This window comes from Thermobia domestica, chromosome 11, assembly GCF_964235325.1.
Source record: "Thermobia domestica chromosome 11, izTheDome1.hap1.1, whole genome shotgun sequence".
NCBI classification, from domain to species: domain Eukaryota; kingdom Metazoa; phylum Arthropoda; class Insecta; order Zygentoma; family Lepismatidae; genus Thermobia; species Thermobia domestica.
Window position 1 is genome coordinate 21,398,414 of NC_137464.1, and position 13,915 is coordinate 21,412,328.

Sequence of the window (13,915 nt, forward strand, 5' to 3'; positions counted from 1 at the left end):
AAACCTTCAATTAGTTATCATCTTCTTCCTATTCCTCGCTTTGCTTCCATCTTTCCCCCTATAAAGGTATGAAGAAGACAATTTCTTCGCAAGATGTGTTCAGTCCAATTAGTCTTCCTACAAAAGATGCTGGTTCAAAACCGTCCTCTTCTCTCCTACCAGTTTTAAAACTTCGTTACTCTCTCCCTTCATTTTACCTTCTCCATCTTCCTCCAACACTAGATTTCGAAGCTCTCTACATAATGTCTAAGTCTCTGAACTATACAGTGTAATACAAGACTGATGTTTTCTTGTAACATCTTAAAGAACTAAAATGATGCATGATTACAAATATTCACTTGAACTAAATTTGGCATACGTTTCCAAAAAATAATTTAAGATTGCGACTTTTTTACTGACACTACTGAGGTATTTGTATGTTTTTTTATGACTAGAAGAAACATATTTGTTCTAATATTTTTGTCGTACAATGAAGGATGGCATGTCATGTGATGTATTTGCTGTACCTGCATTAAGAAATCGCCGCTAAGGAAAATTAATTGACATTTCGGCAATTACGAAATAACAACCATATACCAAAGTTAGTTCAAATGAATGTTTTTAATCCGGGTAATCTTACCTGAGGAATGCGAAAATGTGTCTGGCACAGCAGAGCTAACCAATCTTCTTTTATCTGCTGTAAGGAAGTTTGTGATGCTAAAGTGCTCTGCGCATAATCGAAGATTGTCATGCAAATGGGCTGGACCTTTGTCATTATACAATTTCAAGCAACCAGCTCGTTTGGCCCATTCCTCACACCTACAATGAAAATAAATAAATAAGATGTTTATATATACGTATATATACATAAAGTGGACTTCTTTTTAACCAATTTCTCTTTAATCGCCCATCTTCTACGAAATAATTAATTTTTGCTATCAGTTACGTTGGTGCTTTACAACTATACAACACCATAAATTACACGCTATTTTTAAAGTAGACTTCTATATTTTAAGCCCATATGTGTGTGCCATCGTTTCGTAAATGAGTTCATAAAATCCAGTACTGTATTCTATTCAATATTGTAGGCTGAATCGTACTTTTTTTTTTTTTCACTTTTGTGCTTTTCTACCATCAATACACATACACCATAAATAAATGTGTAGTTTGTACAACAGTTTATTATGCTTTATTTAATATACACTATTTCGTTCAACTGAGTGCCACTGGAACAGCTTGTGGTCGAACTTCTACTTTTGGTAACTTTAATTTGTTGAACTATAATACCGTAGGCCTTTTTAACCATTATCGAGATACTATAAATTTACAGCCTATCAAATAGTGATTTTAGTCGATTAAGGTCCGGTTCAGTAGTGACAGGTTAACAGGGAGTCTACTGTATATATAAAAAACAAAATTTCGAAATTTTATAGAAAAAAAAAATCTGTTTGCCGAACTATTAATATAATCAAAGTGAATTTAATGTTAAAATTGAATTAATTTTCCAAATCTACAGTCCATCATCTCTCAAATAACGTAGAAATGAAGGCTATATGACAGTCCGAGGGGGAGGGGGGAAGCAGTACCGGATTATTTTTCGATTGGGAAGACGTATTTTCATAAACGTAATTTACAAATAGGAACAACAGGACCAATACAAAGTACAGAACAAAACTCAATTTCGTACTTCTTTTTATCAACATTTACGACAGTTACATTTTAGTCTTCAAAAGGAAATAAAAATAATGATTGAACTTTTCCACTACATTAAATTGAAAATTTGTAACCAAAGAAATGTGCAAAGAAATTTGCAAAACTCCTTGTGGATGCAATCAATTTCTTACCTCAGTATATGCCAATCACAGTGATTGGATTTCACAATTTGAGACTGAAGGAACTTGCTACTTCGTTTAAGCAAAACGCAGCCTGTATTGTCCCTCCACAAACTGAACCTCCTTATCTGAGAAATAATATACTCTTCCAGTACCTTTAGTAAAGGGGGCGCTCACAGAACAAATAATATTGGATATCGGAACATGGCACACGTCTTCTTTTCCTGCAGAAGGCCAGTAAAAGGATGGAGACGGTCCAAAAGGGTGCATAAACTTGACTTCAACATCATTTTCCTCTTCATCTTTACCTAATGCTAACCCAAAAAACCAATGGTTGTCGTAAACACATGCAAGATACGAATTAGTGATGATGTCCGCAATGTTCATTCGAGAAGATGTCTTCTCTTCAGTAAAATGAAAAATGGAACTGAAATCTTGATCAGCACTGATTCGCTTTGTCCCAATTGAGGTTTGGCTTAAAAGAGAGAACTAATTATATGATCGAGTTCCCGGAATTGTTTTTGAGCCAGAAAAAAGACTTTGTAGTTTTTTGCGTGTATTTATGTGAGTTTCTTTTTTCAGCAAGCTGAAATTTATGTGTTCAATGCAAGATCTACAGAAGGTAAAAACTTTTTCTGGCGTATTTAAAAAAATCAGAACATCTTTGAAGGCTTTCTTTAGTAAGCAGACGTTTAATTGTCCCACCAACACCATCACATGGGGATTTACCATGGCTTGTAGCAAAAAATGACCATGATGCACTTAAGAAGAAATCCTCATAATGGTAACACAAGTTCATGAAGCTTTTACAATTCTTGTACTGCGCAGCGCTTCCATCACTAAAGTAATTTACATTTTTGACATATGGAAACTGCTCTTTCAGAAAAGACGTTATTTGTTTTTGGGTCTCTCTAAGTCATCTGATATCACACACAAACTAGAAACAGTTAGGTCTGCAGATCCAGGAAGACGTGTATATAGTACTGCTGAGTGTAGGGTACAGGAATCAGTAGACTAGTGATACCCTTGAACTTCGTCTTGAATTATGTAGGAATACTTTTCACTTAAGTCCATCAGAACGACAGCTGTCTCTGGTTCAAGATTTTTCTTTCTGTCCTTTAAGAATTGTGACTGTGCTTTGGAAATAAATGAATGTGGCACAAGCTTTTCAAGCTTTCGTATCAAAATTGTCACATACTTGTCCAGTGTGACAGTACTTTTCAACAATTCTGTTCTGTCCGTTGGTAATGTGTTACTTCCTCCCCAGGATCAAAATCCTCGAATTTTGCAATCAGAAGCTGCCTCAAATTTTCACTGGAGGGACACTCGGAACAATGCCTCAACATGCAATCCCGACTGTACACAGAACAAACCAGATGACGGATCAAGTCTTGACATTTCTCTTCTATATGACATGCATGCAGTAGGAGAATAACGTTTTAATGTATTGTACACACGCACACGGAATGTGTCCCAGCAGAACCTGCTAATACACACCACTTAGGACGTAGCGTGCAAAATTTAGAAAATCCTATTTTAATGTTGGGATGTTGATGTTTAAATGAGAAGTACAATTCTTTTAAATTCCCAAGTAATAATCGCTTCTCCATGTGTACATTTTTTGAAATACTCAACTGTTTATCCAGATAGAATTCTGAAATATTCATCATCAACGTAGAAATTCTTTACTATTTGAATTGTATCTTCACTCAGCTGTTTTCCCTTTCTCAATTCAGGAATAGCTAAAATTCCTCTATTCTTCAGAACTTCCCTTGCTTGCCGGACGGCATATTCACTCACATTAAATTCATCGACAATCTGTTTCCTGCTCCAAGATGAGGGCACTAAAGTTAACAGTTGTACTTTTTCTCTTCTAGTGATTTTACCTTGGAGTTTGATCTTTATCAAATCCATATCATGAGACTTTTGTTTCACATCTTGTGAAATTTTACAAGAATCTTGTTTAGAGACAAGCTCTTTCCCCACAACTTTGCTTATTTTACTTTTCAGAACAGAACTTGCTGAGTCAAGCTTTCTTTTAGTATATGCAGGCTTGCTGTGTGGCGGAATGGCATGGAATTTTAGAGGTGACTCCCCTAATGCTGTAAGTGAAACATTAAGATGCTCTACAGTTTCGCTTTTTGCGACAGATTCTTCTAAAACAGATACATCGTGTTTACTAAATCTGCCCACGTCTTTGCATTCAAAGGAAATCCCAAGTTTGTTTCTGCAATTATCGCATATCTTTTGTCCAGAAATAGCCTTTACAAAGTCAATGTTTTTATTAATTTCATTGGCAAAATCAACACTTACTTTTCGCAAAGCCTTAGTGATTGGTTTTTTGTGGCTATTAAATGGATCAAAACAACTTGTCTGATAATGTTCATACTTCTTCAAGTAATGTGTTTTATGATGTTCACAAACATTAGTTAACAAATCAGAACTGATTCCATTCCTTTGGGATAACAATTCTTTCTCGGATGCAATGATAATACAATGCAATTTGACCACCCGTGTATAGCTGTTTTTGTGGCATTCACGTTTAGTTTCCTTTCCTACACTGCACTGTTCTAATTCACTTCGCGACATCGTTGTAGGCCAATTTATCACTTGACAGGATGAACAACGCAGCAACCTCAATAAGTATTCAGTCTTAAGCACTCAACACGATATAAACATCTGCACAGAAACACTGCTGAAACCGAAATGAACAAGTTACTGTACGGCCACAATGCAGAATCAGGCAAGATTAGACATGTTCCTACTCGCATTGCTCAGACAAGATTTTTCACGTCAGCTTGGTAGTTCAAGACAAAACTTGCTTGTTCGCGTTAACTAAACGATTTTCAATCCGTAACTAGCCCTGCATTAGATTTGATAGTTTATTATGAATCGTGTACATTCACAGGCAAAAGTTCTGAGGTGAAGAAATAAAATTTACTCCCCTACCACAGTTGCAAATTCGGTCAATCTCACTTCGTCTCAAATACTGAAAGCTACACAATAACTCTAAAAATAACAGTGAGTTTAGAACTTCAGATGGAGAAAGTATTTTATTCGGGTGCTCATGAAACGAACATTTGTCCTTGTGTACAGGGTGTCTCAAAAGTCCCCTGACAAAGGGTAACTCGGTTATTATCAAAGTTACAACAAAATGTAAGAGGGAAAATCGTCTCCAAATATGATGTTTTCAATCTAAAGTGAAGGAATTTTTTAAATCGAACTAGCCGTTTGGGCTGTACACTCTTTATGTACCCGATGTTAAATGAAAATGCAACATTGTCTTTTACCTGGACCCACAACAAAAGTGGATGAAGTTACTGTCTTTTACGCTAACGTGTCGATGGCCAGCCCCCATTTAAAATATGACCCTATTCATCATACTTTTACAATATTGATTCACCTCTCAAAGCCCCTCTATTAATGGCAACGTTGCATTTTCGTTTAACGTTGGGTGCATAGAGTGCACAGCCTAAACGGCTAGTCCGATTTTAAAAAATCCTTCACTTTAGATTGAAAATATCATATTTGCAAACTGTTTTTCCTCTTACATTTTGTTGTAACTATGATGATAACAGTTACCCTGTCAGAGGACTTTTGAGACACCCTGTATATGTAACAACTACGAACGTTAAGATTTTGATACTATGGATACATATATCAACAAATATATTAAATAAATGTATACTCTTCAAGTCATACAAAACTTTGCATTATAACTAAAAGCTTGTACTTCAGTTTGTGCGGTTAGGTTAAGTTTGGTCGGCAGGACTTTTATCAGGCACTGGCTTCCCTTTGACTGTTATATAACCTCCATTTCTACTTTATTTGACTGTACATTGGAAAATTAATTGAATTTTAACATTAAATTCACTTTGATTATAATAATAATTCGGCAAACAAAAAAAAAAAAAACTATAAAATTTCGAGAATGAATGTTTCTAGCGTGGTTATCACGCTTCTCTGAACCCCCACACATTTCAACACAAACAACACGTATACTTAGTGATTACTTGAGACCTGTGTGAGTGAATCGAGCAATAATATGCCAATACCTTGCTTGCATCAATGGCAATAACACTTTACAGCAGGGTTTGAAAAAACAAGTTTTTTAATTTTTTTTTTTGGAAAAAGCCCAACCCACCTGGGACCATGTGGGGTTTTTTCGGGTATTTTCTGTTTTTTTTTTTTTTTTTTCGAAATATTTCAATATTTGGGGGGTAAAAGTGTTAAAATGTGATTTATATTTCAAGATTATCACTGTCACAACTTGTCGCAATTGTCTATTCACTGCAGTTTTGAAAAAACGGCCGTCATTTTGAAATATTACGTTGTATCGCTACCAAAGTATATACAGCTAATTTAGAGTTTCTCGTGCTCTACTCTGAACATGTCAACTTAAAAGACCAAAAATTGCACTTTGTAGCGTGGATATCCGCTATTTTGAAAAAAGAATAGCCGCCATTTTAAAATTTTACGTTGGTATGCCGCTAAAATCTATACAGGAAAGTTAAGTGTTTCTCGTGCTTGTACCCTGCAAATTTAAATTTAAAAGACCGAAAGTGATACCCTGTAGTATGTGTGGTACAGACAGACGAAAGAACAAATGTAGATCGAAGCATCCCAGGAGCCTCAGTGACGTTCGTCAAATATGAACACAAAATATATTAATTTAAAACAAAGATATATAATTCGCGTTTTATAAAATAAATGATTCAAAATGTCTTAAACGACATAAATATTTTCCAGTGTAAAATAAATAGTTTTATTGTTGGTGTCATGGGCGGCGATTAGGGGGGGGGGCAAATGGGGGAAGTTGCCTCCCCTTTTTTTAAAAAATTACCCACTAATGTATATAGTTTCATTTGGAAATATAAAAGTTTTGTATGTATTATTGGTTCATAGAATAAAAATGGTGCCATAAACTATTTGTCGTCCCATGAGTACGTATTGGTTGTTTCCCCGTGGAATTAAGAAAGCTACAGGAATTGCGTTTGAACTGTCACTAAAAATGGCCCCAAAATTAACCTATTGGAGCGCCACAATTCGAGCGTACTTTCATTTCTATTTTCAAGGGCTCGATATGTCAAGTCAGCCGCTCTGAAACTAATTGAAATAACATTTTGCAAGGAAAGAAGTCCTTCACAAGTTATTCTTTAATTGCACAAAAATCAACAGTTCCTAAAATGTATTTTCTTCTTTCTAATAATAAGGAATATTTTGATTTTTTTTTTCAGTTTAACATCCTGTTCAGCAGCGAAGTTATATGAGACGTGGACTTAATGATCAACGTGGAGTCCGAACCACGTGAGCTCCTTCCCCCGGGAATCGAGCCCGGGTCTCCCACGTCAAAGGCGTGTACGCTAACCGCTTAGCCACGAAGGAGCTCAGTAAGGAATATTAATTTAGTAGTGTAATATAAGAGTTTAGGAGTGTACATATACAGTTTTGTACATACAATTAAATTTAGTAAATTCAGCATAATTCTAGGCTTTATGATTATTTTGTATAATTGAAATGTTTAGTGACTAATTATTGCTGAGTTTTGATATATTCCAAGAAAGTGAAAACTGTACTTAATAGCAGCGAACATGTTTCGGGAAGCTGCAAAAGTATTTCTTTAAATGTCGTAGCATATGCTTGTAGTATTCACTATCATTCTAAGAGTAATAACGCATATAATAGCATTAGTGGAATTAAAAATGTAAGTTGTTCATTAATCTCCAGTTTCAATATAACTTTTGCAAAACAAGCCTCATTATTCATTACTATGATTTTTTGATTAACATTATCCTTTCTGTTTATTTGTTTTGCAAATTTGTTATTAAATAGGCCCCTAATCTGATCACACAATTTTCCAGACAGATATTCATGAGTAAGGAATCAAATCTCTTCTTATACCTTCACTGTTTAAGAGTACAAAGGGCTAGTATCTACTTGCGTTGCTCTTGTCAATTTACTTAATAAATATGAAACAACATATACGGTATTTTAACTGAAAAAGACAGTATCCTAATAGTTATACAACCTTTCGTCAAACATAGTGTTACAAGCAACCTAGAAAACTAACATTGATATCAAATCTTCAGATATATCTTGCCCCCCACTTTCAACGTCCAACCGCAGCCACTGGTTGGAGTTCATTTCTGATACTTTGTGCGTTCAATTACGGAAATTTCCCGAGCACTTGTTGCAAGACGGCTCTTTCCAGAAAATTAATTTAAAACAATTAACACAGACATAATTCATATTTTATAAAGTAAATGTTTCAAAACGTCTTAAATGAAATTCAGTATCTTCCAGCGTAAAATAAATAGTGTTATTGTTCAATTATTCAGTTATTGTTGAATTGCGGGAATTTCCCGAGCACTTCTTTCGCGATTTTTTTTTCTTCGAAAATGCAACTTTTTCTTGGTGTACATCGAAAATTCCACTAGTAAGGAAGTTTGAATTCAGCATTTGAAATAGTAAGAGTTAAGTAGTCTTCGGAACTCCGAGCATTAAGCTTCTTAAACTTGACAAGAATTTTTACGCTATTGCTGGTGTTGATTCTGCAGAATGCTTATTTCAAGAGTAGCAACAAATAACTGAACTAAACTGTTGTTGTTGGAAAACCAAATTTTACTGAAGAATACTTGTGTTACCATCAAAGGTAATAAAACAACTTGTGTTACCATCAAAGGTAATAAAACAGTAATACTAATAGTTTTACTAATGCACTACATATTTACTGGTAGCACCGGCACCTATGGCCTTAAACCCGATGAGGGATAACGTCCCTCGGCGTCGCCGAGTCAGCGAGCATACTTTTCACGAAAGTATTTTCTAAAATATAAAATTACATATCTTACTTCAAACAGGCTATAAGCATAATATATACATTGATTTGTTCTATAATTACCTCAAGCTAAGGTTTATAAAATTATTTTTTAAATTCATTCAGTGCATTCAGAAATTTAAAGAAGTATTTTGTTGTATACCTTAACGTGAAAGCATCTAATTCGCCCAGGAAAGTCCAAAATCTTATAAAAATCACTTTCAATGTAATTACCTTAGTTGTACCAACAATATACTAACAAAAAGCTCAAAAACCCAGGTGGGTCCAACCTGAAAAAACCCGGTGGGTTTTTTCGGGCTGGGCCCACTTGGGCAAACCCTGCTTTACAGATGACACGAAAAGCTGGCGCGTTGGCCTGGAAGGGTTAAACGAGAATTACTAACTGAAGCATTCAAAAAAAACACTAATTTTATCTTTCAGTCTCTTTGAACATACTTTAAGGTTCAATTTTAAAAGAAAGAGCGGCAAGGTAATTGGTCCGCCTCACAGCGATAATGCACATTATGTAAAATTAGAAATTTACACAAAAAATTAACCATTTTGAAGTGCAAGGGTGCATTTTTCACCCTTAATGTACAGCAATCTTGATTTTTTTATTAGCTCTACAGACTTTAATAAACCTCGGGTAGAAATTTCCAAGTGATACATTGCTTAGATACTGAGATATGAATTTTTGCATTAAGCTCTAAGAAATATTAGATGGCCTCGAGAACGACCGGGATGCCTAAAATTCTGAAACTTTGGTCTCGTATTTCTCACAAACTATTAGGATTTCGGATGAAAAATTTTGGATATAGTATACGTAAGACCGTCAGAGTTCCAGAAGGAGCTGGACGCTCATACTTTTAGGGATTATTCATTGAGTATCTACGAACTTAGAAAGGGGATAACAAACCAACTTTCATTTACTTCTCGAGTGATACGAATATAAAAAAGAACGTACTTGTCTCACACTTTGTTGTTCTTCTTCAGTTAGGTCTTCATATCTTAGTAGTGTTAACAAGTATATGAAGTTTCATTAAAATCTGAATTGATGGGTGACATGGCCTGGGTGATTTGACGTGGAATGAGCCTCGTCGCTAGTGTTGGCCTCCCATTACTAAACATTTTCCAGATTTAATATGAATACTGACTGTTTTCTAAGCAGTAATATAACTATCCAGTTGCATGTCGCAAAATATCTTGTAGCTTACGTCCTAAAAGGTCTCATATTCTCGGATATCTTAGTTTCGATTCCCGGTGAGACCTGTTCTAGTTCAGATTTCAAACTTTTCAGTTCCACTTCTCATGTAACTTCAGTAGCAAAATAAGACTTAACCTAAACAAATCTAAAGCAACGTTTCAAGTCGCAGAATGTGTAAATGAAAACAATTTTTGGAATGTTCATAAACCAGTAATGCTTTACCGGCTACCGAAATCCTTGTTCACATAAAATGCAAACCTCCATCCGCCATTATTATTTTGAACAGACGCTATCTATACGACGAATAAACGATGTGCACTCACATTGTTATAACCATTAAATTGTGAATTGAGAAAATAATTACAACAATATGTCAAAAATAACACTTGACAAGCATTACCTTAAAGGGTCATTCGGAAAACTGAAGAATGCTGGCGCTCCTTTACCAGCAACATTCTTGCAGCCAATCGCTGCGCAAACAAACCTTGTTCGCATATTATTCACTTTCGATACATGATTTAACAAATTACTTCACGGTTTGAAGTATTTCACGACAAGACATATCCAACAAGCAAACAACACCTTGATAGCATTTTCATTATAATTTCTGTTGTTTAATAGCCAATTAACATAGCCCGAAACTACACAACTTCAGCTGAAGATTTCCACCAGCGTTGCCAACATAGTCTGCTAATAATTACTAGATTGAAAACAAATAGTCTAATTCCGTACCAGTCTTCGCAATAAATGAAGTCAAGCGCAGTGGCATAGCAGCTGCCCCCGCAACCCCCGCAGTAAGGGGGGGCTGACGTATAGGGAGCCCCGAAGTCTTGCGATGAATAAAGATTTAAAGAAGTAGAACTTCAATCTTACTTCTATCGGCTTTACAACTACGGCCCTTTCTCTATACTCTGCGGGGGGGGGGGGGGCGCAAAAGTGTGCTATGCCACTGGTCAAGCGTATATCTCAATATAAGTTTGGGAAATAATTTTATAGTTTTTTAAGGGTAAAAAATGCCAAAAATTTACGTAAGGGCAGGGGTAAAAGTGTCGGGGAACGAAGGGGGCTTCGTCATCCCAGCTTGAAATAATATGTACAGCGTACAACCCAGTTCCTAAAAAAATTACAATGGGCATAGATAGGTAGGGGAACGGCGTCAAGTCATGCCACTACCTACCGTCCATCTAGCTTTCCAGAAACACTTTTAGAGCCTCCCTATTCCACCTGTGCCCTCGGAAACTATGCGAACTATTATACGGCCCAACCCCCGCCAACCTCTGACGGTGGAACCCTCCATTTGCTTAGGGAAAAGAAGTGAATGACCTCAGCTGTGTTGCCAATTTGTCATTCAGTCGCTTCATCTTGACGAGTGATCATAGGCTAGAGTAGTATTGGCGACACTCTGCCTAACTTTGGATTATTTTTAATGAGGGGCCCCAAGGCCAGGGGTCAATGACCTAGGGGTACCTAGGACCACCCCCTCTAAATTTTGGCAGGGGTACCTTGGCCCACCCCCTAAATTTTGGCAGGGGTACATAGGACCACCCCCCTTAAATTTCGGAAATTGCCAAATCTAAAAAATTGGTATGGTAGCCTAGGACCATAGTATGTACCTCTATCAGTATTGGGTGTCTATGTCGTTCCCTTTCATGGGTAAAAAATTGCCAAAAATTTAAATTTCGGGCGTTTTTGACCTAATTTATCCCCTTTGATGAGGTATTATTACCCTATATAGTTATATGGGCGTATACAGGGGTCCATTACCTTTCATAAGACATGGGTATATTAATGCACCCCTTGAAAAATTTGGGAGGGGTACCTTGGCCCACCCCTTAAATTTTGGAAATTGACCAATTTCAACATTGGGTATAATAGTATAGGACCCTAATATGTATCATGATAAATTTGGGTGGTCCACCTCATTCCCTTCTAGGGGTACAAAATTGCCAAAACTATAAACGTAAGCAATACGTTGTACCACGTGTTTGGTTTTCGACCTAATTTATCTCCTTGGATGAGGTCCTATTACCTTATATGATTATATGGTCATGTATAGGGGTCCATTACCTATCATAAGACATAGGTACATTTGTGCACCCCGGGAGGGGTACCTTGGCCCACCCCTTTAATTTTGGAAATTGCCCAATTTAAACATTTGGTATTATAGTATAGGACACTAATATAGATCACTATAAATTTGGGTGGTCCACCTCGTTCCCTTTTAGGGGTACAAAATTGCCAAAATTTTAGTACAACCACGTGTTTGGTATTTGGTCCATTTTATCCCCCTTTGATGAGGTCCTATTACCTTATATGGTTATATGGTCATGTATAGGGGTTCATTATCTATCATAAGACATAGGTACAATGGTGCACCCCGGGAGGGGTACCTTGGCCCACCCCTTAAATTTTGGAAATTGCCCAATTTAAACATTTGGTATTATAGTACAGGTCCTCAATATGTATCATGATAAATTTGGATGGTCTACATCGTTCACTTTTAGGGGTACAAAAATTGCCAAAATATAAACGTTGTACCACGTGTTTGTTTTTTTTGGTCCATTTTATCCCCTTTGATGAGATCCTATGATTACAAGGGGTCCATATCCTATCATAAGACATGGGTATATTGTTGCACCCTTCTTAAATTTTGGCAATGGGGGTCCACTGAAATTGTCCAATTTAAGCATAGTACAGGACCTCAATATGTTTCGGTGGTCCTATTTTCAAATTTTTAAGTACAACCACGTGTTCGGTTACTGACTCAATTTATCCTATTTGATAAGGTATGGACGGTATCTCATTTCAATTTGGTAGTACCCTTCGGGTGTAGTACGGTCACGTGATCAATGATTTGGTTTTGATGCGCGACGAGGTCCCTGGTCAATGTTCTCTAGGAAAGATTCTTCGCATTTAAAACTTTTTTTTTCAACTTTTCAAACTAAAAAAAATGAAAACAAAAATTGAAACGAAAAAAATTTCGAAACAAAAATGTTCAAACAAAAAATTTTAAACAAAAAATTCGAACATTTTTTAAACTTAAATTTCAAACAAAAAGTTTTTTAGTTTGAAACAAAAAAATTTTAAACAAAAAAAAATTGGAAACGAAAAATTTCAAAACAAAAATTTCGAACAAAAAAAATTTAAACAAAAAATTTTGCAACAAAAAAATTAAAAATTTTCAAACGAAAAAAATTTCAAACAAAATTTTGAAAACAAAAATTTCAAAACAAAAATTTTCAACAAAAAAAAATTGAAACGAAACATTTTCAAACAAAAAAATTTGAAAGAATAAATTTACAAACAAAAAAATTTCAAACAAAAATTTGAAAAAAAAATTTCAACAAAATTTTTGAAACAAAAATTTCAAAACAAATTTGAAACGAAAAATTTTCAAATAGAATTTAAATTAAACAGTGATCAGCTTTCACGGTTAACCGTTAAACTTTATCCGGTTTTTAACTATTCGATTAACAAATAAACGGTTTTCAACTATTCGATTAACAAATAAACGGTTTTCAACTACTCGATAAACAGATGAACGGTTTTAACCTTTTCACACCAGTGAGTGCAAGAATTTTTGTACTCGCTTTAAATACGCATCATTTTTGAAACAAGGTGTTAGTGTTCATCATGGATACACAGTGGAAACATCCATTTACCTGTATTCTCGCAGGGCCTAGTGGGTGTGGAAAAACGTATTTTGTGAAGCGATTACTGTCACATCTCCCAACCATGATCAATGCAAAATTTCGTAAGATATACTGGTATTATGCAGAATGGCAAGACGTGTATGCAACAATGCCATTTCCAGTAGAATTTCACGAAGGACTTCCACGAATGAAAGATTTTCAGCCTCAAGATGGACCACATTTGATTATTATTGATGACCATATGCGAGAAGTGAATAGTGATATTGTTGATATGTTCACAAAAGGATCACATCATCGAAATATTAGTGTGATTTTTATAACACAAAATGTATTTCATCAAAGTAAAGCAAATAGAAATATGAGTTTAAATTGTTCGTATTTGGTGTTGTTTAAAAATCCACGTGACAAGTCACAAATCAAGCATATGAGT

General features: G+C 35.5%; 1 protein-coding gene across 4 annotated transcripts in view; it reads right to left on the bottom strand.

Annotated features, from left to right (window-relative positions):
- Positions 1-10,558, bottom strand: part of LOC145663968 (uncharacterized) — a 129,980-nt gene extending 119,422 nt beyond the window's left edge. The window contains exons 1-2 of one of the 4 annotated variants that reach the window (XM_081730209.1): positions 10,233-10,540; positions 620-798 (exon numbers count right to left, since the gene is read on the bottom strand). In XM_081730209.1, the coding sequence (XP_081586335.1) occupies positions 620-798; positions 10,233-10,327 (274 nt within the window). In that variant the 5' untranslated portion in view covers positions 10,328-10,540. Of the gene's footprint in view, positions 1-619; positions 799-10,054; positions 10,197-10,232 lie in introns of those variants that run through there. The other 3 variants (XM_081730208.1, XM_081730207.1, XM_081730206.1) reach the window with 3 other exon arrangements.
- Between the last annotated feature and the right edge of the window lie 3,357 nt (positions 10,559-13,915).